Below are 27521 nucleotides of genomic sequence, written 5' to 3'. Positions count from 1 at the left end.
CTGAGCCATCTCTAGCCCCCAATTTCAAATTTGTATACAATATAAAACAATCCAATCCAATGTAAAGTTTTTAAAACTAGTAATTGTCTTTTTCTTTCCTTTCCTTTCTCTCTCTCTCTCTCTCTCTCTCTCTCTCTCTCTCTCTCTCTCTCTCTCTCTCTCCCTTCCTTCCTTCCTTCCTTCCTTCCTTCCTTTCTTTCTTTCTTTCTTTCTTTCTTTCTTTCTTTCTTTCTTTCTTTCTTTTCTTTTTTCTTTCTTTTTTTTTAAACAAGAACCTTAAATCTAATCTCCTTTGCTTAGCCTTTTTCCTAACCCTTGACAACTTATAACCAACCCCCATAAACAATGAAAATGATCCCAGACCCAAAACCCATTAAAAAGACCAAAAAACCACCCGCCCCACACCACCTCTTTGGGAATGTGGGTGTCGTATTCTTAAAATTGCTTCCTGCTGGGTATGGGCGAAGTTATCTTTATCCTGAAAGAAAAATTTTAGGTTAATTGTCAAATTCTAGGAAAGGTAATTACATCCTTCATTATCCAGTCTGTGTATAATGCCAAAGTTCAGGGTTTATCTCAAGTCCTTATTCAAGTAGTAGCTCTGACCTCTTGGCTTTCTTCTTTACATTGGTTCTGTGTTTCTTATTTAATAAGATGGTTGGTTACATCTACACCTCTCTACATAGCCCTGGATGTCCTGGAACTCACTACATAGATTAGGCTCCCCAAACTCACAGAAATTTACCTGCCCAATCTGCCACCCAAGTACTGGGACTAAAGACATTTCACAATGCCTGGCTATTTATTTATTTTTAAGGGGAGGTATTATGTAGCCCAGGCTGGCCTTGTGGCTGAAGCTGAACTTGAATTCCTGATTCTCTTGCTTCTACCTCCCAAGTGCTGAGATTATAGAAATGTGGTATTAGCCAGGCATTATGGCTGCCTGAATGTATGTGCACCAAGTGAGTGCCTGGTGCCTGTAGAGGTCGGAAGAGGGCATCTGTTTCCTGGAACTGCAATTGCAAATGGTTATGAGCTTCCATGTATGTGCTAGGAACCTAATCTGGATCCTTCGCAAGAGCAGCAAGCGCTTTTTTTTCTTTCTTTTTTTCTTTTCTCTTTCTTTCTTTCTTTCTTTCTTTCTTTCTTTCTTTCTTTCTTTCTTTCTTTCTTTCTTTCTTTCTTTCTTTCTTTCTTTCTTTCTTTCCTTCCTTCCTTCCTTCCTTCCTTCCTTCCTTCCTTCCTTCCTTCCTTCTTTCTTTCTTTCTTTCTTTCTTTCTTTTTCTTGTGGTTTTTGAGACAGGGTTTCTCTGTGTAGTTTGGTGCCTCTCTTGGAACTCACTCTGTAGACCAGGCTAGCCTTGAACTCACAGAGATCCGCCTGGCTCTGCCTCCCGAGTGCTAGGATTAAAGGCGTGTGCCACCACCCCAGTGCCAGTGCTTTTGACTGCTGAACTATTCCCTATTTCTGAGACAGGGTCACACTATGTAGCTATGCTGGCCTGCAACTTGCTATGTAGACCAGTCTGGCCCTCCTCTGCCTCCTAAATACTGAAGGCAGGTGCCATTATACCTGTCTTAAATGGTTTTCAAAATAACCTATGTTAATTATATGTGGATTTCACCACAACATTTTCATATACATATATAATATATTTTGATCATATTTTACCTCCATTCACCTCTTGTCCCACTCTACTCCCACTGATGCCCTTCCTCTCCCAAAGTCCTCCTTCACAACTTTTTTCATTGATTTATTTATTTATCCATTTATTTCTTTTTGACACAAAGCTTTTCTGTATAACAACCCTGGCTGTCCTGAAACTCAGTTTGTAGCCCAGGCTGGCCTTGAACTCACAGAGATCCACCTGCCTCTCTCAGCCCAGCTACAAGTTGTGAAGCGTGGTACATGTGCTGTATCTGATCTTTTGCTGTCACAGAGTGGTCGATCTGGCTCTACAATGCCCAGCCAGATTATTGAGAATCGTGAAGGGTTTACCTTCTCTGTCAATCTAACCATCTGCAGTAGAAGGCAAGAGTACCAGAGTACTCACTGGTGATGTTTAACAAGTGTTCTTGGAAGGCTGATTGGCTAATGCCCAACAATAAAATTTTTATGTGTTACAAATGCTCCATAGCACCATAAAGGATGCCTGCCTTTTCTTGTGCTACCAAAAGTTTTAATGTCATGTACTTACTTCTTCCTCATCCATTCCCGTTGTCTCTTCTTTCACGGGGATACAGTATGTCTGACTGTTTTCCCAACACACATTTTTACTTACATGTGTGTATCTGAATGTGTGTGCTCTTATGTGGTGGTTCCTGTATGGAAGTCAGAAAACAACCTGTAGGGGTGGGTTCTCTCTTCCTGCCATGTGGGTCTTCAAGATCAACCTCAGGTCATCAAGTTTGGTGCCATCTCACTGGTCTGCCCAATATGTATTCTCTAGCACACAACTGAGTGTCCATTTGGATTGTAGGTTGCATTCACTTGACATGCTGTTCCATTTATTTCTACTTACCAGGATTCTATACCTTCCTGGATGGCTTCACAAATATCACATATATATTAGAAGCATTTTTTTCCCTCACTAAATGTAGCTCTGGCTGGACTGGAACTCAATGTGTAGACAGACTGGTCTCAAAGTCACAGAGATTTGCCTGCCTCTGCCTCTGCCTCTGGTTCCTGGAAATAAAGGTGTATGTTATCACACAGGCAGAAGCACTAAAAAAATTTTTTTTGAGATTTTTATTTTTATGTGTATGAGTGCTTGCCTGAATATCTGTGCACCATGTGCATGCAGAGCCTGTGGAAGCCAAAAGTCAAGGGCTGGGCATGGTGCCACACACCTGTAACCTTAATGTTTGGAGGTAGGCTTAGGAGGATCAGGAGTGGAGAGCCAGTGTCCACTACTTAGTGAGTTCAGGCCAGCCTGGGCTTTATGAGACCCTATCTCAAACAAACAAACAGAATAAAAAAAACAGAACTAGAAAAAGGCCCGTCACTAGCCCTCTCATTTACATGTCTTCTGTCTATCTTACAGTTGCCAGCACACTGTAATGATGTTGTGTCACCTCCTCTGGGGATATAATAGGCAGCACAGTTACTCAGGGAACTCTCGGGGGCTGGAGAGATGGGTTAGAGGTTATGAGTAATGACTGCTCTTCCAGAGGACCCAGGTTCAATTCCTAGCACCCACAAGGCAGCTCACAACTGTCTATAACACCAAGATACTGACATTCTCACACAGACATACATTCAGGCAAACACCATGGCACATAAAATAAAAATAAATTAGCCGAATGGCAGTGGCATATACCTTTAATCCCAGCACTTGGGAGGCAGAGGCAGGCAGAGGCAGGCAGGTTTCAGTGAGTTTGAAGCCAGCCTGGTTTACAAAGGGAGTTTCAGGACAGCCAGGACTGTTACACAGAGAAACCTTCTCTCAAAAAAAAAAAAATGTAAGAAGTTGGGCAGGGCAGTGGTGGCACAAGCTTTTAATCTTAGCACCTGGGAGACTAAGGCAGGTGAATCTCTGAGTTCAAGGCCAGCCTCATCTACAGAGTGAGTGCCAGGACAGCCAGGGCTACACAGAACAACCCTCTCTCAAACAAACAAACAAACAAACAAACAAACAAACAAACACCAAACCAAACCAAAAAACAAAATTGAAAAAAAAAATAAAAAAAAAGAGAGAGAGAGAGAACACTCAGTAGGAAATTCCAGGTCTACATTTAATCTATTCTCTTTTATTGACTTAAGAGAATAGGCTTCCAATGGTATTGAGATTCTATCATTGTCATTTTAGGCTTAAAATCATTCCAAAGATCTCATTAGCTTGATCTATGGCTTTCTTGTCTTCACTTGTTCTTCAAACAGCTGTTCACTTACCTTGTACAGCTCGAATTCCATATCATAACTCAGGGAGGATCTGTCAGATAGTTTGGCTTCTCCCTCTACCCCCAACCCCTTGTCTCTTTTTCAAGACAGGGTTTCTCTGTGTAGCTTTGGAGCCTGTCCTGGATCTCACTTTGTAGACCAGGCTGGACTCAAAACCACAGAGATTTGCCTGGCTCTGCCTCCCGAGTGCTGGGATTAAAGGCATGTGCTACCACCGCCTGGCTTGGTTTGGTTTTTCAAGACAGGGTTTTTCTGTGTATTCCTGGCTGTTCTGAAACTCAATTTGTAGACCAGGCTAGCCTCAAAACTCAGAGATCTGTTAGTCTCTGCTTCCCAAGTGCTGGGATTAAAGGCATGTACCACCATGCTTGGCTTTTTTGTTTTTGTTGAGATAGTTGTGAGTTGTTGTTGAGATCCCTGGCTAGCCTGGGATTCACTAGGTAGACTAGGCTGGCCTGTGACTCAGTTAGTGAAACTGAATGAAAAAAAGAAATAAAAAGCAAAAGAAAGCCCATGACTGCTTCTAGGTGGAGGAAAAAATTTGTTATATAGGAGAGCATAGGTAGAGGCAGGGACATCTGGGAGAGTGCAGAGTAGACATGACCAGACTGAGCTTGGCCATGTGGGGAGGGGAAGGGAGATCGGGGAACCAGGTGCAGCAGCCAAGAGGCCAAATGTACAAAAGGGATGGAAGGGGTGGGTAGCCAAAAATGGCTGGGTTATATAGAAAGAGCCTCTGGGGAAGCGCAGCCCCGCCCATGGGCTGGAGAGTTCAGGGTAGAGGGTGGGGTATGCCAGCTATACCCAGTAACAGGTAAGGACTGAAGGATACTGGGAGAATCTGATGACCAGGTCTGCTTTGATACCTTAGGTAGGCACCTCAGCCATTTGTCCTGGGTTTGAAACTTAACAGGAATAAAAGCACACGTCATAACATCAGGGCTCATTTTTATATTTGAAAACAGGGTCTCTTGCATTCTATGCTGACTGTCAACTCACTGTGTAGACCAGAATGACCTTGAATTCCTGATCTTCCTTCTCCGCCTCCAGAGTGCTGGTATTATAAGAATTCTCCAGCAGGTCTCATGTCCTTCCTTCCCTTCATTCTCTCTCTCCCCGGTCTCCTCCCCCCACCCTCCAGCCCCCTTGGGACACTCAAGCTGGCCTCAAAAGACCATAAAGGTCTCATAAAGACCTATCTGCCTCTCAAGTGCTGGGATCTTTTTATTCTTACGCTTTTTTTTTTTTTTAGATTTATTCATTTATTTGTATGGGGTTTTTACCTGCAATGTTTCTGTGCACCATATGCATTCCTGGTGCCTACAGAAGCCAGAACAGGGTATCAGATCCCCTGGATGGTTGTTAGCCACTATGTGAGTGCTGGGAACCTAGGTCCTCTGGAAGAGTAACCAGTGTTCTTACCTTTGGAACATCTCTCCAGCCCCCTTAAAGAAAATACATTGTGTGTATGTGTGTATGCATGTGTGTGTATATGTGTGTATGGGAGTATGTACCATGGTACATGTGTGGAGGTCAGAGGACAACTCTGTGGAATTCTCTCTTTCCACTATTGTGGGTTCTGGGGCATGGAACTCAGGACACCAAGATTGTATGGCAAGTTCCTTTACCCTCTGAGCCATCTTTCCAGCTCTCTTTCCTTTTCTTTTTTCTTTCTCTCTCTCTTTCTCTCTTTCTTTCTTTCTTTCCTTCCTTCCTTCCTTCCTTCCTTCCTTCCTTCCTTCCTTCCTTCCTTCCTTCCTTCTTTCTTTCTTTCTTTCTTTCTTTCTTTCTTTCTTTCTTTCTTTCTTTCTTTCTTTCTTTCTTTCTTTCTTTCTTTTTTATTCTTTTTTCTTTTTTGAGACAGGGTTTCTCTGTGTAGCCCTAACTGTCCTGGAACTCTCTTTGTAGACCAGGCTGGTCTTGAACTCACAGAGATTCACCTGCTTCTGCCTCCCAAGTGCTGGGATTAAAGGTGTGTACCACCACCACCGGCTTCTTTTCTTCTTTTAAAACTTAAAAAAAAAAATTATTGTGTGTAGGTATCTGTGCCAATTTTCAGAAGTAGGTTCTCTTCTGCCACCTTGTGGTATCTGGTGGGTTGAACTCAGGCCATCAGGCCTATACACAAGCATTTCCAACCACGGAACAATTTCATTTGTTTGTTTTCAAGACAGGATTTCTCTGTGTAGCCCTGGCTGTCCTGGAACTCACTCTGTAGACCAGGCTGGCCTAGAATTCAGAGATCTGCCTCCCAAGTGCTAAATCAGCAGATCCCTGGGACCAAAGCCTTTAACTCTTTTCCTGGGCTACTCTAGGATATTTGCTAGATTCATACATCTCAGCTGCTAGAGAATCTGAACTATTGACGTTAGAATTTAGTGTAAAGGAATGTTAGCATCCTAAATCCTGGTATTTAGGGAGCATCTTTTATATGTTATGAGGGCCAATTGATTTCACCTGACTTTGGGCAAAACTAACCTATTTTTAAATTTTATTTATTTATTTATTTATTTATTTATTTATTTATTTATTTATTTATTTATTTTCTATGTGTCAATGTGGAGGTCAGAGGACAACTTTTGAGAGTTGGTACTTTCCTACCTGGTGGGTCATTAGGCTTGGCGACATGTGCCTTTACCGTTGAGCAATTTTGCCATATCTCTATGCTTCCCTCTTTTTTTGAGATAGAGTTTCATGGAGTCCAGATTGATCTCTACCTCCTGAGTACCACCAAACCCAATTAAAGTGGCCCCTGTAGTGTCTGGGACAGCTGCCTCTCTGGCCTGGGGTTGGAGGTCTCAGAATCAAGAGATCACACGTTGAATAGCCGTCCCCACCGCCCCAGCTCACACAGAGAAGGGACCCACACTTTCAGCTTTGCTGCTGCTGTTTTTCTTGAGACCATTTGTATGTGGGATGTCCTTAAACTTGGGACATCCCCCTCAGCCTCCTGAGTGTTGAGGACCCTTTTGATCCGCAGAAAGCTCTTACTGTGTGATTTACTCAACTATGGCAAGTCTCATTATGAGTGCTGGACATTCAGGAGCCCACGCTTCTTGTCCTGTAGCCTATGCAGAGGGAACACTGTTGACCAGGACTTCAGAGCTTGAGCCGGTAGGGAATTCAGTGGCCGGACTCCACTGTGTTTTTCCTTTTCTAGGTTTCTCCCTCCTATCTCTTTAGAGCGAACCGGTTTTCTCTGGGAGCTCTGCCCAGGCATTTGGTAGGTAGCCAGGCCAGTGTGTGTGTGTGTGTGTGTGTGTGTGTGTGTGTGTGTGTGTGTGTGTGTTAGTTTCTGTGTGTCATCCATTTCTGGCCACAGCTGACTAAGTGGGGGAGTAGAGCATTCCTCCCGATACATGTTCACGAAGTGGCAGGGAAGCAGATGATTGGTACCACTCATGCTGTGTGATCATGGATCCCCCAACCTTCCCAACACACACTTTTCTGGCTCTACACTTTCTCCCTTCTCGGCTAGCAGCTTGGTATACAGATGCCCATTTCCCCTTTCCTTAGCTCTGTCCACAGAGAATATTTCCTAGGGCAGGAGCTCCCTATTAGGGTTCATTCCCAGAAAGTTTGTCTGGGCTCATTAAGCTTCTTTAAGCAGGGCAGTACGTGGGGGGACTTTTAAGAGTCTAGTTCCAGACTTTGTCTTGGGAAAGGACCTTAGTTTCTGGTGGTGTGTGGATGTGGATGTGTGGATGTGTGCCCCATCTCATGTCCTCTTGCTTTCTCTATCTCCCCTCTCTCTTTCCCCCTTCTTCCTTCTCAACTTTCTTTTTGAGTCAGGGTCTCATGCAGACTTTTAACTTTAAAACATGTTTTTTGTTTTTGTTTTTAAATGTGAGCCGGGTGGTGGTGGCACACACCTTTAATCCCAGCACTCGGGAGGCAGAGGCAGGAGGATCTCTGTGAGTTCAAGGCTAGCCTGGTCTACAAAGTGAGTTCCAGGTCAGGCTCCAAAGCTACACAGAGGGACCCTGTCTCAGAAAAAAAAAAAGCAAACAAACAAACACACAAATGTATGTGGTGTTTTGCCTATGCACCATTTGTGTGCCTGGTGCTTGTTGAAGCTAGAAGAGGGTGTAAGATGCCTTGGAACTAGAGCTGTAGATGTTTGGAGTCACCATATGGGTGCTGGAAATCAAATCCAAGTCCTTTGCAGGAGCAGCCAGTGTTCCTAACTGCTGAACCTTCTCTTCAGCCTCAGCCTTTGAACTTTTGATTTTCCTGTCTCCATCTCCCCAGTGTTGTGATTACAAGCATGAGACTTGTGATCCTTACCCCCCCATGTGTGTGTGTGTGTGTGTGTGTGTGTGTGTGTGTGTGTGTGTGTGTGCTTACAGTGGTGAGATTGAATGTAGAGCTTTATACATGATAGGCTCTACCACTGAGCTATATATCCCTAGTCCTGTATTCCTGGCCTTGAACTTGTGACTATCCTACTTCAGCTTCCTGAGTATCTGAGATTACAGACCTTCTTCAATAGGCCTAGCTTGTCCTTCAGTCTTTAACCAAAAAGTCTAGAGTTAAATTCCCAGCATTCACATGGCAGCTCAAAACCATCTATAACTCCTGTTTCAGGGATCCGATGTCTTCTTCTGGCATCTGAGGACTGCACTGTGGTGCACAGACATCCACGCAGGCAAAATATCAATCTGCATACAAATGAAAATAAATGTTTAAAATGTAGACCTGGAGCTCGCTATGAGTCCCTAGTAACTCACGAGCCTCCTGCTTCATTCTCCAGAGTACTGTGATTGCAGGTGTATGGTATCTTGCTTGGGCCAGTTAGTGCTCAATTAGTAAAGTGCAATCATCTCTTGCTGCTATGCATGCAGCACTGGGGAGTAGGAGGGATATGAGCTTGGAAGCCAGAAAGACCCAGGTTAGAACAGGGGTCTACAGAGGGGCGTGGTGGTCCATGCGCCTTTAATCCCAGCACTTGGGAGGCAGAAGCAGGAGGATGTCTGTGAGTTTGAGGCCAGCCTGGTCTACAGAGTGAGTTCCAGTACAGCCAGGGCTGTTACATGGAGAAACCCTGTTTCAAACAAACAAATAAACAAACAAACAAACAAACAGAACAGAGGTCTGCTCTAAGTACTCACGTGTCTCAGTTTCCTCATCAATAAAATGGTAATAATGTATAGGTTATGCAGGATTTACAAATGAGGCACAAATGATAATATAAACCAGCCAGTTCATGTGCCATGCAAGCACTGAATAAATGACATACATGTATGTATATGTGTATATAACACGTTTTTAAAATTTATTTTTATTATTTTCTGTGTGTCGTGTGTGGGTGTGTGCAGTGTGAATGCAGGTTCCCAAGGAGGCTAGTGGTATCAGATCTCCTTGGAGCTGGAATTACAAGTGGTTGGGTGTGTGCAGTGTGAATGCAGGTTCCCAAGGAGGCTATGGTGTCAGATCTCCTTGGAGCTGGAATTACAAGTGGTTGTGTGCTCCTAACATGGATGCTGCAAACTTTATTCAGGTTTTCTATAAGAGCGCTGCATGCTCTTAGCCGCTGAGCCTTCCATTTCTTCAGCCCCTTATGTCGTTTTATTTTGTATTCTTTTAAGGCAGGGTCTCATGTAGCCCAGGCTGACCTCTAACTTACAGATCCTCCTGCCTCTACTTGCAAGTGCTGGGACCAAGCGCTCAAAGGAGTAGCGTTTCTCCTCCTGATGGGCAGGCCTACCTCTTTAGAGGCTGCGTCCTCAAGCTGAACCACGCCCACAGACCGCCTCTGGGACCCTCTCCCCACGGCACACAAAACGTGGGAAACCATCTCCTTCCTTAGCTCGCTTACCAGTTAACTCTGTCTGCAAAGTCCCTGGAGCCTAGCTCCCCGCCACACGCGGCCCTGTCCCAACGCTCAAAGTCTCGCCCAGGGATCCTTGATTTCTTTTTCTTGTCCTTCTGCCTCCACGAGCTACGGTCCAGTCCTCGACGGCGCATCGAACCCGATCCCTGGGTTGCCCCATCCACAGAATCCGGTCCCTTTATGTCCCCGCCGAGCACCCCGCACCCCCAACCTCCTCCTCTAACTTTGTGGCCTCTCGGCGACGCGGTTCTGACCCACTCCCAAGCGGTCCGCAGAGCATCCTTAGGTTACCCGGCAGCTTCTCCTCGGTCTCTCCCGGGGCCCCGCCCCCGTTAGCGCCGCCCCCGACAGCCTGTCCTCCGAAGCTCCGCCCCCCGAGGCCCGGGGTAGGGTGGCCGCTGGCTCAGCAGCCTTGCCGCCCTCTGCCCTGGGCGCTGGGTCGGAGCCGGCCGGGTACCGTGGGACCGGGCGAGCGCAGCGGACTGGGACTTCGAGGCGAAGATGGCGTCAGGCAGGCGCGCTCCGCGCACCGGGCTGCTGGAACTGCGCGCCGGGGCGGGCTCCGGGGCAGGAGGCGAGCGGTGGCAGCGGGTGTTGCTCACTCTGGCGGAGGACGCGCTGACCGTGAGCCCCGCCGACGGCGAGCCCGGCCCGGAGCCCGAGCCCGCGCAGTTCAACGGCGCCGCTGAGCCAGGCACGGCGCCCCCGCAGTTGTCAGAGGCGCTGCTGCTCCAGCGGCGCCGCGTGACGGTGCGCAAGGCCGACGCCGGCGGGCTGGGCATCAGCATCAAGGGTAGGTGCGGGGCACTGAGGTCGTGAGGTCGTGGTGTCTGTGCTGCTGCGAAGCGCTCAGGGGTCACGGGGCCTGGCAGAGCACGGGGGTTAGATAGCCAAATGCCTTCTTTCTGTCTGAGGTGGAGCAGAGATTGAGGGGAGGAAGGAACGGAGTGAGGGAGGAGGAGCACCAAGGTCGGAAGGGGCTTGGGGAGTTGGAGGTCTGACAGGGGTCTCTGAAGACACAAGTATGGAAGTGTGTGGGCACAACAAGGACATGGCTTCGTAGTTCTGTGTTGCAGCAAAATGGTAGCTATGGATATCAGGGCATGAGGATCCTCAGGAAGGCAGACGGGCGAAAGGAGATAGGGGCCTGGGACACTACTTAGGACAAGAAGAGGGAAATCCTGAGACACAACCTGGGTGCACAGGTGGAGGCCTGGAGTCTAGGAGCTCAGTGAGGATGAAGTCACAGGCATGGTCCCAGAGAAGGGGCCGGGAACAACCTAGACATCTTGGGCTCCAGAAGGTTGTACGCCTAGGCTGCGAGTCGCGATGGCTGGGTTTGATTCTCCTCATCTGCCCATGTGTACCATGGACACGGGGGGAGAGGGTGAACCCAGAGTTGCCATTCATTCCTGATAGTTCTTAGTCTCCAAGACTGACAGCTGTTTCACAGGGTCTCATGTATCCCAGGCTGGCCTCAAAGTCACTATGTAGCAAAGGATAACACTGAAGTAATCCCAGAGTGCTGGGATTACTGGTATGTGCTGCTAAAATAGGTTTATGTTGTGCTGAGGATCAAGAGCTTTATACCTGGTAGGCAAGCACTTTACCAACTGACTACTTCCCCAGCTCATGTAGGCTGCAACTGGAGTTCTAAAGCTCTGTGTGAGCTTGGACAAGTCACTTCCTATCTCTGAATCTGTTTTGGTAACTATGTGATGAGGATGGTTCTGAGAGCAGAGCTTGCCAACCTGTGATGAGAGGACAAGAGGCCAGGAGGGACTCTCAAAAACAACTAAACGTGGTGCTTAAAATCCATGTGCATTCCCAGCTGCTGGGTTCACCATTCCTGCCCATCTGCCTGTCTGTTTCAGCCCTCAACAGACTGTCAGCCTTTTTTTTTTTTTTTTTTTTTTTTTTTAATTGAATGTGTCCATATATTCCCCGGCTTCCTGGGAGCTGGCTGTGTTCATTGATACCTTGTCTAGACTTTGGCCCAGGTTAGGAAGTGGGCATGGTGGTGAATGCCACTGTGTGCTAGGAGATGTTGTGTCCGTATACTTTGCCCATGCTCTCTTTCACCTTGACCATCAGTGATGAAAGGCGTCCTGTAAAAATCTCCATTTTACAGGAGAAGAAACTGAGACTCAAAAGGGAGAAATGATTTTCCCAGGATCAGTCAGTGAACAGCAGAACCAGCATTTAAATCTTAACTATAGAGCCTCCATTGCCCTAAAGATTGCCCAGGGAGTAAGTTCTTTCTAGGGAAGGATAAATTCCTGGGCAGTTAACCCCAAGAGTCTAAAGGGGGAACAGGAAAACAGGGAGTGAGCACCAGCTTTAATCCTAAACTCTAGTATAGGCTAGGGAAACACAGCAATTAAAAAAAAAATACACTCAGTGTCTTAGAGCAGGAAGGAACTTAGAGTGCCTATAGAGTTCCACTTTTCAGACAGACAGACTGACTCTCAGAGGAGCAGGGTCTTGTCAAGGTACAGAGACACTGCCCAGATCTGCACTTCCAGGTGACTGGAAGGGTATTTTCATGGGACTTTAGGGAAAGTAGCAGTTTCATCCAGTTCCTCCTGGATTGAAGACTGGGCTCCTGTTGCCATGGTAACTTCCCTTCTGGGGTCCAGCTGAGTCCAAGGCAGCTGGGAATGGTCATAGCTTCAAATGGAATGGAAGTCCTTACTTTTAGGTGAGGAGGCTAGATATAAATAGAAACACCTTCCTCTACGAGGCCTCAAGCCTTGTGCCGTGCCATGAGCAACTGTGGAGCCTGGGTGGGGGTTGGGAGAGGTGTTCTATCTAGGCTCAGATGTCACTGACTTATGTAACCTTGAAACAATGACCTCTTGCTCTGTGCCACTAGTCTCTCATCTTCAGGACTTTGAGGATGGGCCAGGAATGTGATATCTGAGGGTCTGACTTGAGTCTACATAGGGTTGAGCACTGATTTTTCTTTTGTGGATACTGTTTTGCTATGTAGCCCATACTGTCCTGAAACTTCTTATGTGGAATAGGTTGGTCTTGAATTTGCAGTAATCCTTTATCCTCAGCCACCTCGATGCTGGGATTACAAGTATGTACCACCATGCCCAGCCCCGATGGCTATTTATTTTAAAAAGACATTTGTTCTGGGCGTGGTGACACATGCCTTTAATCTTAGCACTCCAGAGGCAGAGGCAGGTGGATCTCTCTGAGTTTCAGACTAGCCTGTTAGACAGTGAGTTCCAGGCCAGTCAGGGCTGCAGAGAGTGAGACCCTTTCTCAAACAAACAAAACCACAAACAAAATAAGCAAAAGACATTTGAGGGCTGGTGAGATGGCTCAGAAGCAGTGGTTCTCAACCTTCCTAACGCTTTGACCTTTTAACGCAGTTCCTCCTGTTGTGGTGACCCCCAACTCTAAAATGATTTTCGTTGCTACTTTATAACTGTAAATTTGCTACTGTTATGAATCATGATGTAAATATCTGATGTGACCCCTGTGAAAGGGTCATTTGACCCCCAAAGGAGTTGCCAGCCACAGATTGAGAACCACTGACTCAGAGGGTAAAGGTGACTGCTGTCAAGACTGATGACTGGATTGATTTCCAGGACCCAGATGGTGGAAGGAGGGAACCAACTCCTGCAGGTTGTCCTCTGGCCCCCACAAACAGCACATGAGTGTTTGTATACATGCATACAGACACAAAGTAAATATGTATCAAATTCTTTAAAATGGCATTTGAGATTTGGAAACCATAAAGTAGTCCAGTAAAATGTATTCTTTTCTTGTATCAGAGATGAGTTTCAGATATACTTTTGAAATTTCTAGAACTTAAGGCCTTCCTTTCCAGTGTGAATTTTGGTTAGTAAAGCCCATTTAATTAATTAATTTATTTTTGAGATGGTCTTATTTATCTATCCCAGGCTGGCCTCCAACTCCCTCCCTACATAGCTGAGGATGGTTGAACCCCTGGTCTCTCCCCCTCCCCTGCTCCTTTCCCCACCTCTTCCCAAGTGCTGGGATAAAAGGCATTCTGTACCACACCCAGCTCTGGATTCTAAACTTGATGATTGTAGAAGAGGTCCTTCAGGCCATAGCAACCACTACTTTTCCCTGAACTCCAGATTGGGGGTTATCAGTAAATTTTCATACTGTGGGAAATTGCTTACAATCCAAAACGTTGAAAAAAAAAATCAGTAAAGCGGTGAACCAACAAAACATTTAAACAAGAGGTCCAGGAGCCAAACTATAGCACTATGGGCTTAGAAAATATTTTATTAGCCTGTCTTGCTGTATCTCTGGGTGGCTGTGTACTCAAGGCAATCTATTCCTGCCTAAGTCTCCTGAATGCTGGGATTATAGCTGCATGTCACCAAGCCTGGCTGTGTGTCAGACTTCTAAGTTTTCTCCCTTTATTTCTCATCATTTGCCCATTTACCTTTTCCCAGCAGAGAGTCAGAAGCAATTTCACCTTGATAAGTTTCCCATCTGTTGAAACACCTGCCTCAGTTTCCTCTTCCTTCTGTGCCTGTGCAGGGGGCCGGGAGAACAAGATGCCTATTCTCATTTCCAAGATCTTCAAGGGACTGGCAGCAGACCAGACAGAGGCCCTCTTTGTTGGGGATGCCATCCTGTCTGTGAATGGTGAAGATCTGTCCTCTGCCACCCATGATGAAGCAGTACAGGCCCTCAAGAAGACAGGCAAGGAGGTGGTGCTGGAGGGTGAGTACCAGGGTACAGATCCCAGAGGGCTGGGAAGGGCTGTTTTTAACTTCTTTCCTGCTTCCTCCAGGCCTCAAGTGGCTCCAGCCTGGCCTTGAGGGATGGGATGTGGGCATGAAAATAGAATCAGGACCCACCTGGGGTCATCTTGGGCTGCTGGAAGGAGAGAAGTACAGAGCTAAGTAGGTCTGGTTTGTATTTCTTGTCTCTCATTCACTAGTAGTGTGGTCTGGGGCAAATTGCCTCATTTCTAAGAACCTTAATTTCCTCTTAAATGAGACCGTAGCTCCTGGCTCTCTGGGCTATGAACAGGATTTGTCACCCGTTGAGTGGCTAAGGGCAGGGGAAGAGTGGGGACTGGGAAAGGACAACTGGATTCTTTGCGGAAGGGCTGCTGGAGCTTTTTTAATTCCAGGCTCTTTTATCATCCCGAGGCCCTCAAGTCCTGAGATTTGTCCACTATGTAGTGACCCATCACATCCAGTGAGGACCAGAGAAGTGTCTTGAGGAGAACCTTCCTTGGGTGGCTCCCTCCGCGCGTTGTCCATGTGTGGTCTTGGAGACACTCACTTTCCCTGGGTCTCAGTCTCTCCGTTGTTGAATAGCAACCCTGTGATGTGGTTATTTGTTATCTGCCTTTTGACAATCTCAGGAGGTTTCTGCTTTGCTCAGCCCTTTCCTCAGACTCCACTCTGTCAGCTCCAAACGCCTGTGGGGGCCTGAAGAATGTATCTTTGGCCTCTTGCCCAGAACAGGAACCCAGAGATGGTGGGGGCTGATGCACAATGCCATGGCTAGCAGAGCTGCTGAGCTCAGTCCCAGACCCAAATCCTGCCAAGTTTCCCCAAAGGGTCTCCAAGACGCCACAGAAGTAAAGAGGCTTTGGGACCCTGGGTGACCTTTGCCACTTTTAAACATTTATTTTTATCTTATGTGAATGGGTGTTTTGCCTGCCTGTATGTCTGTGTACTATGTATGTGGATAGTACCTTGGTCCTCAATGATCCACTCTTTACCACTGAGCTATTGCTCTAGACCCTCACCTTTGCCATTCTTGTGGCCCAAGACCTTAACTCCCACTTCGTTTTATTTTATTTGATATTTTAGGCGTATCTATAACTAGTATTGATACATTTTATTTATTTCATTGTACATAGTAGTTTTGTTTCTCAGTCTAGAATGTTAGTCCTTAAAAGCTTAAGTATACCAATTAGTTACATGTATAATATAATCAAGGCCAGGTCGGAGGCAGTGAATCCTGGTACTCTAATCCCAGCACTCAGGAAGCAGAGGCAGGAAGACTTTGTGAGTTCAAGGCCAGTCTGATCTACATAGAGAGTTATAGGTCAGCTCGAGCTACATAATGAAACCCTGTCTCAAGGAGAAAAAGAAAAAGATGGGATGGAGAGATGGTTCAGCAGTTAAGAACACTTACTCCTCTTCTAGAGGATTGAGTTTGGTTCCCAGCTCCCACGTGGTGGTTCACAACTACCTGAAACTCCAGTTCCAGGGGATCCAACACCCTCTTCTGACCTCTGGGGGCATGCAAGTGGGGCACATATCTACATACAGGCAAAATACATGTTTAAAAAAAATGAGGCTGGAGAGATGGCTCAGAGGTTGAGAGCACTGGCTGCTCTTCCAGAGGTCCTGAGTTCAATTCCTAGCAACCACGTGGTGGCTCACAACCATCTGTAATGAGATTAGTGTATCTTCAAGGATACATGCAGACAGAACACTGTATACATAATAAATAAATAAATCTAAAAAAAGTGAATAAATCTAATAAAAAGGAAAAAAGTCACATTCCCAGGGCCTTGGCCTGCCAGGTAGCATTCCTCCAGTGAACTATATCCCTAGCCCCTATCAGTCATACTGTAACAGCACAATCAACAAACAGGATCATACATGTTATGAGTATGAGCGAGACTTTCCACTTCAGACATCTTATTATTTTGATGTTTATAGCCAGTGATGTGATTTAAAGTAGTTGACATTAATTGAAATGTCACATTTTATTGTATTTTTTAAAGGAGGTAGGATTTATATTAAGCTTATGGTTTGAAGGGGTAAAGTAAAAAAAAAAGGCAGGAAGATATGACTGGGTTTATGGCAGTGACGACATGCACCTGGGACTGCTCACATCAAGATGGATCACATCACAGGGGATGAAAAATCTTCTTTAGTCTCTGCTGTTTGAAGCTTTTTGTTTGTTCATTTTGAGACAGGGTTTCTCTGTGTAGCCTTGGCTGTCCTGGAACTCACTCTGTAGACCAGGCTGGCCTCGAACTCACAGACATCCGCCTGCCTCTGTCTCCCAAGTACTGGGATTAAAGGTGTGTGCCACCACCACTGACCTCCTAGGATTATATGTCTTAATCACTATGTTCTGCTTTCCAGTTTTTCTTACTTGAAGCCTCATTTCCTCTCCCTCCCTCTCCCAGCTCCCTGTTGTGTTATGGTGGTGGAAGTGCTGGAGCTGAACTTAAGGCTCACATATTCTAGGCAGATTATCTACCACTGAGCTCTGTTCCCAGCCCCGAGTCTCTTTTGACCCGGTCTCTTGGCCAACTGCCTCATGGAAGCGGGGAGTTTTCTTCAAGACAGCACCACAGGCTGATGTGGTGGGGGTGGGGGTGGGGGGCTGTGTTGGGTGAGGAACTGGGTTCAAGTCTGCACTGCAGGAGTAATTAGAAAAACCTGGAGGACAGAAGGATGCAGGGTTGCACTTATTCCTTGAGACTTTGAGGCATTTGTATGAGTTAGGCACTCAATTTTCCCTATTCGGAACCAGGGCTCTTAGGAGCTTGCCAGGGCCTAGGTTCCCTGAGAGCCCAGTCACTGGCCACGTTGTTCTCAGCTTCCCAATCCCCCAACCTACTCCTAAGGCTACTTGGAAGAGCCATGTCATTTGGCCTGTCATTTGGATGTGAACTTGGCAAGGCAGCTTGGTGGATACAGAATCCCTGAGAATGTCCAGTAAGGACAGGTGTCACCAGTGAGCTCTAGGTGTTTCTCATAGGCCTCCTTCCCTGGCCTGAGGTGAGGGCTCATCTGGACCTCAGCCACCCCAGCATGCCTCCTAGAACTTTTTTTCTGCTAAGTCAGGGATCTGCACAAATCTTCTGAGCCTGTTTTCAGCCACAGGGATATGCTTGTGACTAGAGCCTGGGTGTAAGCTGGCAGCCAACAGGCCTCTGTCTGCTGCTTAGAGCGGCTCATTGTGTGTGCGGATCTCATGCCAGGACTAGCCTGGCCCCTTGGAGACCAGGCCAGGGAGAAGAGGGAGGAATACCTACAAGGAAAATGGCCTTCTTTCTTTCATTCTTTTTCCAATTTGGCTGAACATACGGACAGTGACAGTAGTGAATCTGTCATGCATTGGAAAAGAATACTAAAGCACGGAGGCCGGAGAGATGGCTCAGCAGTTAAGAGCACTGGCTACTCTCTCAGAGGACCTGAGTTCAATTCTCAGCACCCACATGGTGGCCACAACCATCTGTAATGGGAGCCGGTGCCCTCTTCTGTCATGTAGGCATCCATGCAAGTAGAGCATTCACATACATTAGAAACAAAAACAAAAACAAACAAACAAAAAAAACCAAGGCACAGTAAAAACTCATAAAGTAAGTCTAAGTGCTTTATTCAAAGTGAGAAAGTTACATGTCATACAGAGATTATGGCTTTTGTTTTGTTTTGTTTTGAGACAGGGTTTCTCTGTGAAGCCTTGTCTGTCCTGGAACTCACTCTGTAGACCAGGCTGGCCTCGAACTCACGGAGATCTGCCTGTTTCTGCCTCCTGAGTGCTGGGATAAAAGATGTGTGTCACCACCACCTGGTTTTTAAAGATTTAAACACAAAGTTGGCCAGGATGGAACAAACCTGTAATCTCAGGTACTCATGAGACTGAACAAGAGGATCTCTTGAGCCCAGGCATGCAGAGACATCTTGGGCAACACAGTGAGACCCTGTCTATTTTTTGGTTTTTCAAAACAGGTTTCTCTGTGTATCCCTGGCTGTCCTGGAACTCACTCTGTAGACCAGGCTGGCCTTGAACTCACAGAGATCCACCTGCCTCTTCTTCCTGAGTGCTGGGATTAAAGACATGCACCACCTCTGCAGGCTTCTGTCTTTAAATCCCAGCACTCAGGAGGCAGAGGCAGGTGGATCTCTGAGTTCAAGGTCAGTCTGGTCTCTAGGACGGCCAGAGCTACACAAAGAAACCCTGTCTCGAACCCCCACCCTACCCCCAAAAGAAAGAAAGGAAAAAGAAGGGATGCTGGATTCGTGTGCTTCCAAAGTGCAGCTCTTATTGCTTATCAAAGAAACTTCCTTTTGCAGTGGTCAGGGGCTATTTTAGAGAGCCACAGCTGGTCAAGGTTCAGAGCATAAGTCACTTTGGTGTGCCCAGCCTCCAATGGGACACCTGTAACATAGCCTCTGTGCCCAAGGCTAAAGGAAAATAGAGAAATGGGGTGGAAAGATTGTAGGAGCCAGAGGACCATGGGAACTGCTATGAGATAGAGTCTTCTGGATATGGTAGGGATGCTGTAACCATGAACTCTCAATAATACGGTTGCCTGCACAAGAGCACAGCAAGCTGACATGCCAGCATGGACGGGGGTGGGTGTGTGTGTGTGGGGGGGACGTTCAGAAGTCCTCACCCCCATTGAAGAGCTACAGGCAGTTAATGGCTACTGAAGGAGAGAGAGTTGGTTTTCTTTAGGGATGGTTCTCCTGATGGGGACATTTGTGTAGAAATGTGTGTATTTGTGTATGAACAATAATAATTATAGCAGAGGAGGACATGAATTTGAGAAGGGGATATAGTGGAAGGGGACACGAGAAGACTTGGAGGGGTAGTATTTTTTTTTTTTTTTTTGGTCTTTTCGAGACAGGGTTTCTCTGTGTAGCTTTGCGCCTTTCCTGGGACTCACTTGGTAGTCCAGGCTGGCCTCGAACTCACAGAGATCCACCTGGCTCTGCCTCCCGAGTGCTGGGATCAAAGGCGTGCGCCACCACCGCCCGGCTTGAGGGGTAGTATTGATATAATTACAGTGTACCCATGTATGAAATTCTCAAAGAAATGTAGAGTTGATATGCTGCTGAAATTAAAAAAAAAACATTTGTTTTGTTTTGTTTTGTTTTTTGAGATAGGATTTCTCTGTGTAGCTTTGGAGCTATCCTAGAACTCACTCTGTAGACCAGGCTGGCCTCGAACTCACAGAGATCTGTCTGCCTAAGGCATGTGCCACCACCGCCCAGCTGCTTCTGAAAATTTTAAGGATAGTGACTAGAAGAATTAAAAAAGGGCCTGGAGAGATGGCTCAGAGGTTAAGAGCACTGCTTGCTCTTCCAAAGGTCCTGAGTTCAATTCCCAGCAAGCACATGATAGCTCACAACCATCTGTAATGAGATCTGGTGCCCTCTTCTGGCCTGCAGGGATATGTGTAGACAGAACATTGTATACATAATAAATAAATAAATCTTAAAACAAAAAAAAAAAAGAATTAAAAAAAAAAAAAAAAGCTAGGTTGCACTGGGGAGGCCTAAGTGATGAGAGTCCCTTTCCTACACAATAGGAATGTTTGCTCTCAGGTAGATCTCTTAAAACTTTGACTTACTTTACCAGAGAGTTTCTCCTACTTGAAATACACACAGTCATCTTGTTTATTAGTTTTTGCAAATAAAATGTAGAGAAATGTTAAAAATTAGAGTGTAAAGTACTGGTGAGATTGCTGGTGGTTAAGTGTGCTTACTGCTCAGAGAACTTGAGTTCCATTCCAAGTACCCACATGGAGTGCCTCACAGCTGCCTGTGAATCCAGTTCCAGGGGATCTGACACCCTCTTCTGGCCTTTATGAGTGCTAGCGCACTGTGACATACATTCATACAGACAGACATAAATAAAAATAAATTTATCTTTTTTTTTTTTAAAGTAAGAAAACAAAAAGAAGAAAAAGTTAAAGGTTGGGCCTGGTGACGACACATGCTTTTAATCCTGAGCACTCAAAAGGCCGAGGCAGAAGAATTGCTGTGAGTTTCAGGCCAGCCTGGACTATAAGTAAGACTCTGAATCTAGCTGGGCAGTGGTGGCGCATGCCTTTGATCCCAGCAGTCGGGAGGCAGAGCCAGGTGGATCTCTGTGAGTTCGAGGCCATCCTGGGTGAGTTACAGGAAAGGCACCAAAGCTACACAGAGAAACCCTGTCTCAAAACAAAACAAAAAAACAAACAAACAAAAAAAAAAACAAGGGTGGTGGCAGCAGCAGTGCACGCCTTTAATCCCAGCACCCGGGAGGCAGAGGCAGGCGGATCTCTGTGAGTTCGAGGCCAGCCTGGTCTACAGAGTGAGTTCCAGGAAAGGCTCAAAGCTACATAGAGAAAACCTGTCTCAAAAAAACCAAAAAAACTAAAACAAAAACACCAACCAACCAACCAAACAAAAAACAAAAAGAAAAGGAAAAATAAAAAAGACACAAGTATATATTAGCATGAAAATAAATGTTCATGATAAAAGCCTAGAATAACAGGAATTGCTATTTTTTTTATATTATTTATATGATAGTTTTAAATTATGTGTATATGCATGTGCCTTCAGAGGCCAGAAGAAGGGTGGCCCCCTCTTCTGTAGCTGTAGTTAGCAGTGTGAGCCACCTGGTGTGGGCGCTGGAAACTGAACTGCAGCCATCTGCAAGAGCAGGAAGTTTTCCTAACCACTGAGCATCTTCTCTCCAGCTCTGAGAACAAAGTTTCTTAAGTCCTGCAGAATCTAAGAAGATTCTCACTCCTATTGAACTGATTCTAACTGGTTACGGAGGCCGCTATTGCCTCAGTCTTGGATGATACTCTTTGCCATGCTTCCCCCCCCCCCCCCCAAGATTAAGTAATACTGCATGTAGGCTAGATGGTGGTGGCAGCAAACGTGTTTAATCCCAGGACTTGCGGGGGTGGGGAGGTGGGGGGCGTCTCTACAAAGGCAGGCAGATCTCTGAGTTTGAGGTTAGCCTAATCCACAGAACAAGTTCTAGGACAGCCAGGACTACACAGAGAAACCTTGTCTCGAACCCTTCCGGTAACAAACAAGCAAACAGAATAATGCATGTAAAGCCGAGGCCAGCCCATTCGTCAGGATGAGATAGTACAGTTCAAGCATCTAGTACAGAACCCCCCACCCCCCATGCCCCCTATGCCAGTGCTGGGAACCAAACACAGGGCCTCAGGGCCAGGTATACACAGAGAAACTGTATCTCAAAAACAAACAAAGAAAAACAAAACCCAGGGCCCCATGTATGACTGGCAAGCCCTGTATCACTGAGCTGTTCCTCCAATCTAGAAGCTCTCTGAGAGCAGAAGCCGTTGTATTCTGAGCCCTCCGGCCCCCTTGAGGGCTGGCGCTGAGCTCTGTACAGCTTGGATCTTGAGAGTGTTTGAAGATGGATCAGCAGGGTATGTTTCTGGCCTTTTTTTACTTTCCCGCTAACATTCATAATTGCAGCTGTCATTCCTAAATCTTTTTTTTTTTTTTTTTTTTTTTTTTTTAAGATTTTATTTATTTATTATGTATACAGAAGAGGGCACCAGATGTCATTACAGATGGTTGTGAGCCACCATGTGGTTGCTGGGAATTGAACTCAGGACCTCTGGAAGAGCAGTCAGTGCTCTTAACCTCTGAGCCATCTCTCCAGCCCCATTCCTAAATCTTTAAGAAAGTCCCCAGGCTCATTCTGGCTTGTGAAATTGGGGCTCCTCTGTTCTGGGTCCTTGGAACTCTGAGGCCAGCCAACTCTGGCTCTTCCTCTGGGAGATAGACACTTCCTATGTGTCCCATGTGATTTGGCTGCATGTGTTAACAGCTTCAAAGTGGATGTAGTTAATGTGGGGTTACCTATTCAGCGGAGCTGAGTGTTCTGTGCCCCTTAGGTGTCAGAGGGACTTCTGTGCCTGGAACAGACATAAATGGAACCCCTGTCTGGGTCTCCCATGAATGCAAAGACCTGTTGTTCTGACCATTGTTCTCAAGGAGACATTTTTTTGGCTGCACACACATAACTTTGGATCACGTGACTCCCCACAGACAAAACTTGGCCTAATCCAGCGCTGGCCTGATCTGCAGAACTCAATTGAAATGCTTGTGGCTATTGCCAGAGAGATGGCTCAACACGGAAAGGCGCGCGCGCGCGCTGCCAAGCCTAAAGACTGGAGTCCCGTCCCCAGAACCCACATGTTGGAGGAAGAGCACGGACTCCTGCCAGTTGTCCTCTGACCTCTGTACACGTGTGTTCATACACATAAACACACACAGTAAATAGGATTTCATAAAAATAGTTAGGGCTGGGAAGTAGCACAGTGGCGGTACTTACTGCCCAAAACCATCACCTCCCCAAACAAAACAAACAGAAAGACTGCTGGGTCTTTAGAGGCAGGTTGCTTGCCTAAGGTCACACTTGCCTGGTTCTAATTGTGAGTTCCAGGCAAGCCAGGGCTACAGAGTGAGATTCTTCCCATGAAAGGAGGAGGAGAAGGGAGAAGAAGGAGGAGGAGAAGGGAGAAGGAAGGAAGGGAGGAGGAGAAGGGAGAAGGAGGGGAGGAGGAGGAGATTTTAGCCCAGATCTCTCAGAAGTGATGTTCTTTTTTTGTTGTTGTTGTTGTTGCTTTTGTTCCTGTTTTTATGCACAGGGTTTCTCTGTGTAGCCCTGGCTGTCCTAGAACTCTTCTGTAGCCCAGGCTGGCCTCAAACTCACAGAGATCCTCCTGCCTTTGCCTCCCAAGTGCTGGGATTAAAGGCCATGTGTCACCACTGCCTGGCTGGAAGTGATGTTCTTAAATATCCCTGCTGCAAGGCATATGGCTCTCTAAGGTCTAGTTTAGCCTTTACAAAAGAACTTTAATCTTTCACTGAATAGCTGAAGTTAGGCATCTTAGCTCCTCCTCTCATTGCTGTGATAAGATCACTGACAAAGAGCACCTTAAGAAGGGTATGTACAGTTCATCTGGTAGAGAGGTGACAGGTCACAGTGCATCTGAAGTCCATAGGCAGACAGAGATGAACGCTGGCACTCAGCTAGCTTTCTCTTTTTATGCTTCCACAACTCTAGCTCATGAATTGTTATTAGCCACATCTAGGGTGGGACTTCTCACCTCAATAAACCTAATACAGAAAATCCCTCACAGATGTGCCCAGGGGCTTGTCTCTTGGTTATTCTAGGTCCTGTCAGTTTTGATAATCAACATTCACTATCATGTTAGGTGAAAGTATGTGAGAGAATTGGGCTTGGTGCTTGATCAACACCAATAAATGCTCCTTTTATTGGGAGTGGTGGCTCCCACCCTTAATCCCAGCACTCTGGAGCACTCTGGAGGCAGAGGCAGGTGGATCTCTCTGGCCAGCCTGCTCTACAAAGCAAGTTCCAGGACAGCCAGGACTCTGTTACACAGAGAAACCCTGTCTTCAAAAACCAAAACCAAAGCAAAACAAACAAAAAATTCTGAATGATAGAGCTCATCAGATGGCGGATGATGACCTCAGTTCAATCCCCATAACCCATCCAGAGACTGGACTCTAAGCTCCCCATGGGTCCCATAACTCATGTGTCTTTGCAATCACATATATACACACTTCTCTGCTTCCGTCACACACACAAAATTAAAAGATTTTAGAACTCTGAATCTAGGATTTCTGTGTTGAAAGGGGCCTTAATTATGGATTTTTTACATTTATTTCTTTATACATCTGTGTGTGCATGCATGAGTATGCCTTTGCATCGTGGTGCACATGCGGAGGTCAGAGGGCAGCTTGGACATCAGATTGTCAGGCTAGGCTGCAAGCATCTTTACCCGCTGAACCCTCTCCAAGGCCCCAGTGGTATATTTTGAAAAATAAAGTTGGTGTTTTAAAGATTAAAAAGCAGCATATACTCCCCAAAATGAAACAACCTCATAGTCTTGGCTCAGTGGTGGAGCTCTTGCTCAGATACATAGGACCTTGGGAGGTGGAGGCAGGAGGAGGAGTTCAAGGCCAGCCTGGGCTACATGAGACGATGTTTCAACAACAATAAGAACGAAAACCAAACAACCATCCCCCCCCCTTCACAGTGATAACCTCTGTTGATATCTTTACATCAGGGAATTTTATATGCTTGAGCTTACAAGTTAAGGACTTATAACTTTTTGAGATGGCGTTCTTGTTATGCAGCCCTGGTTATCCCTGTGTAGACCATCTCTGGCTAGTCTTAGCAATCTTGCCTCAGTCTCTCAAATGTGTCACTATATCTGGCTTGCTTATTTTATTTTTTTAGTGCTAGGTATCTTGCCACATCTAGTTTGTATGCTATGCAGTAGGAATATTTTGGTTTTTTTTTGAGACAGGGTTTCTCTGTGTAGTTTTGGTGCCTGTCGTGGATCTCGCTCTGTAGACCAGGCTGGCCTCGAACTCATGGAGATCCGCCTGTCTCTGCCTCCCAAGTGCTGGGATTCAAGGTGTGCGCCACCACCGCCCGGTGCAGTGGGAATATTTAAGAACATTGCTTCTGAGAGATCTGAGCTCAAAATTTATATTCATTTTTATCTTCTATCTATCTATCTATCTATCTATCTATCTATCTATCTATCTATCTATCTATCTATCATCTATCTATCTATCTATCTATCTATCTATCTATCTATCTATCTACCTGTCTATATTTTTGAGAGAGTCTCACTCTGTAGCTCTGACTTACCTGGAGCTCGCTATGTAGACTAGGCAGGTGTGACTTTAGGTAAGTAACCTCACCTGAGCTTCAGTGTCCTCATTTGTCTGAGGAGATTAACCATGTTCCTCACTCGAGGGGGTGGCATTGGGCATCCAACGAAGTGACCCAGGGAAGGCACTCAGCGAAGTGCCTAGCATGCTTTGGTATCTTGTACCTGGGGACCTGCCCATGTTAAACAAATGTGCTAGTCTCTTTTTTTTCTTAATTAAAATTTTAATTATGTATGTGTATGGTTATGGGTATGTACATCTGAGTCTCAAGTACCCGTAGAGGCCAGGGGCATTGAACCCTGGAGCTGGAATTAACAGGCAGTTGTGAGCTACCCAACATAATTTCTGGGAACTGAACTCAGGTCCTCTTGCAAAATAGTACATGTCATTAACCACTAAGCCCCATTGCTTAGTTTTTAAATTACACTCTTGTTTATTTTGTGTGTTCGTGTGCGTGTATGATGTTTATGTGTATGTATCACTGTGCATGTGTGGAGGTCAGAGGACAACTTGTGGGAGTCGGTTTCCTCCTGCTAGGGTGTGGGCCCAAGAGATTATGCTCAGATATTAGGCTTGATAGCATGCACCTTTGCCTGCCGAGACATCGCACGGGCCCTCTAGCATCGTCTTCTTGTTTGTGTAGCCTCTTCAGCGCGATTGCAGGTTAGTTCTACCATGCTTGGCTCATTCATTCTTCTGGCAAATATTTCCTGTTTCCTCCTGATCCAGGACTGGATGCAGATACCTGGGCACAGCACGATGTCCGACGGTTAGGGAGCTCACGTCTTGTTTTGTGCTGTTGGTGTTCATCATGGACACACATCCTGTTCATAGGCTCTTGTATCCTAGATGATCCTGATGTGGCCTTTTCACGTACCTGTGGATACATATTTGGGGTGTGGTTCCTCAGAGGACTACCGTTAGAATAAAGGGTTCATCTGCCTTTAGAATCTTACTAAGTGCTCCTGCCATACCACATCTGTAAGACAGGTGAAGTAAAATGAGATTTTATTCTCCAAGGTGTAGTGCGGGGTCTCTGCTGGTCAGTCAGCATACAGGAGTCCAAAAGCTATTTTTAGTCCAGCCTTGCTAGGCCAGCAGGCCCTTAAAGGTTATCCCGCATGCGCGTTGGAATCCCAAGCCTTCTGTATTCCATCAGCCTCAGGGCAGGGACTTTGAATCCTTACAATGCCTTGTTGAGAGAACTATCATATTAATGCCCAATAAATAGGAAAAGAGACAGGTTCAGAGAGACTTTGAGAGATACCAAGGCTAGAGACCAAGTGACAGGGCCTGGACTCAAATACTTACCTGGGTATTACCGCTGTGCCCACTCCCTTACACTGTTATGCCAAGAACAGCAGAAGAAGTGTAACCACACCTCTATTGGAGACCTAGTCTATGGCAGACAGGCAAACAGTGTGGCTTATCATCCTGCGAGGCAGATGCATATTAGTTCCATTTTAAAAATGAGGAACTAAGGGCGGAAGAGATGGATCTAAAGGTAGACATTTGCTGCTAGGATTGGGGACCCACATGGTTCAAGGGGAGAACCAACCCCACAAGTTATCCTCTGACTTCCACGTGTGCACTATGCCTACATAGTGTGCATGCATGTACTTGTACACACACATTAAATAAAAATGAGATAATAAAAAAATTAGGGTTAAAAAATAGGAGTCAGAGAGATGTCTTCACAGTTAAGAATGTATATTGCAAGCTGGGTGGTAGCTCACGCCTTTAATCCCAGCACTCAGGAGGTAGAGGCAGGCAGATCTCTGAGTTCTGAGCTCTTGTAGAAGACCTGAAATTGGTTCTCAGCACCCACACTGGCAGTTTACACTGCTTATAACTCCAAGTCTAAAGGGATCCAATGCCTTTAGCCTCTGAGGGCATCTATATTTAGGTGCACATACCTCCTACCCCATTCTTAAAAGTAATAAAAATAAAAATCATGTAAAGTTAAATGCTTGCATATCTGTAAATGTACTTTTATGGCTACCCTCAGAGGCCAGAAGAGTGTGTGGGATTCCCTACAGGTGGACTTCTTTAAGGTTGTGAGCTGACATGTGGGTGCTGGGAACTGAACCTGGGTTCTCTTCAAGAGCAGCAAGTGCTCTTAACCACTGAGCCATCTCTCCAGTCATAATAAAAATAAATCTCCTAGCACTCGGGAGGCAGAGGCAGGCAGATTGAGTTCCAGGTCAGCCTGGTCTACAGAGCGAGTTCTAGGGCAGGAAGGGCTACACAGAGAATTCCTGTCTTAAAAAACAAAACCCTAAATAAACAAAATAAAAATTCTATTTTTTAAAATTTTATTCATATGTGTGCT

At 46.0% G+C, this 27521-nt stretch overlaps 1 protein-coding gene across 1 annotated transcript in view; it reads left to right on the top strand.

The window, feature by feature from the left end:
- The first annotated feature begins 10095 nt into the window (after positions 1–10095).
- Positions 10096–27521, top strand: part of Snta1 (syntrophin alpha 1) — a 31759-nt gene continuing 14333 nt past the window's right edge. The window contains exons 1-2 of the mRNA XM_042276536.2: positions 10096–10527; positions 14265–14450. Coding sequence (XP_042132470.1) covers positions 10236–10527; positions 14265–14450 — 478 coding nt within the window. The 5' untranslated portion in view covers positions 10096–10235. The remainder of the gene's footprint in view (positions 10528–14264; positions 14451–27521) is intronic.

Source organism: Peromyscus maniculatus, chromosome 4 (genome assembly GCF_049852395.1).
Source record: "Peromyscus maniculatus bairdii isolate BWxNUB_F1_BW_parent chromosome 4, HU_Pman_BW_mat_3.1, whole genome shotgun sequence".
Lineage (NCBI taxonomy): Eukaryota > Metazoa > Chordata > Mammalia > Rodentia > Cricetidae > Peromyscus > Peromyscus maniculatus.
Note: the sequence above shows the minus strand (reverse complement) of the source record. Positions and strands in the feature narration are given on the sequence as shown.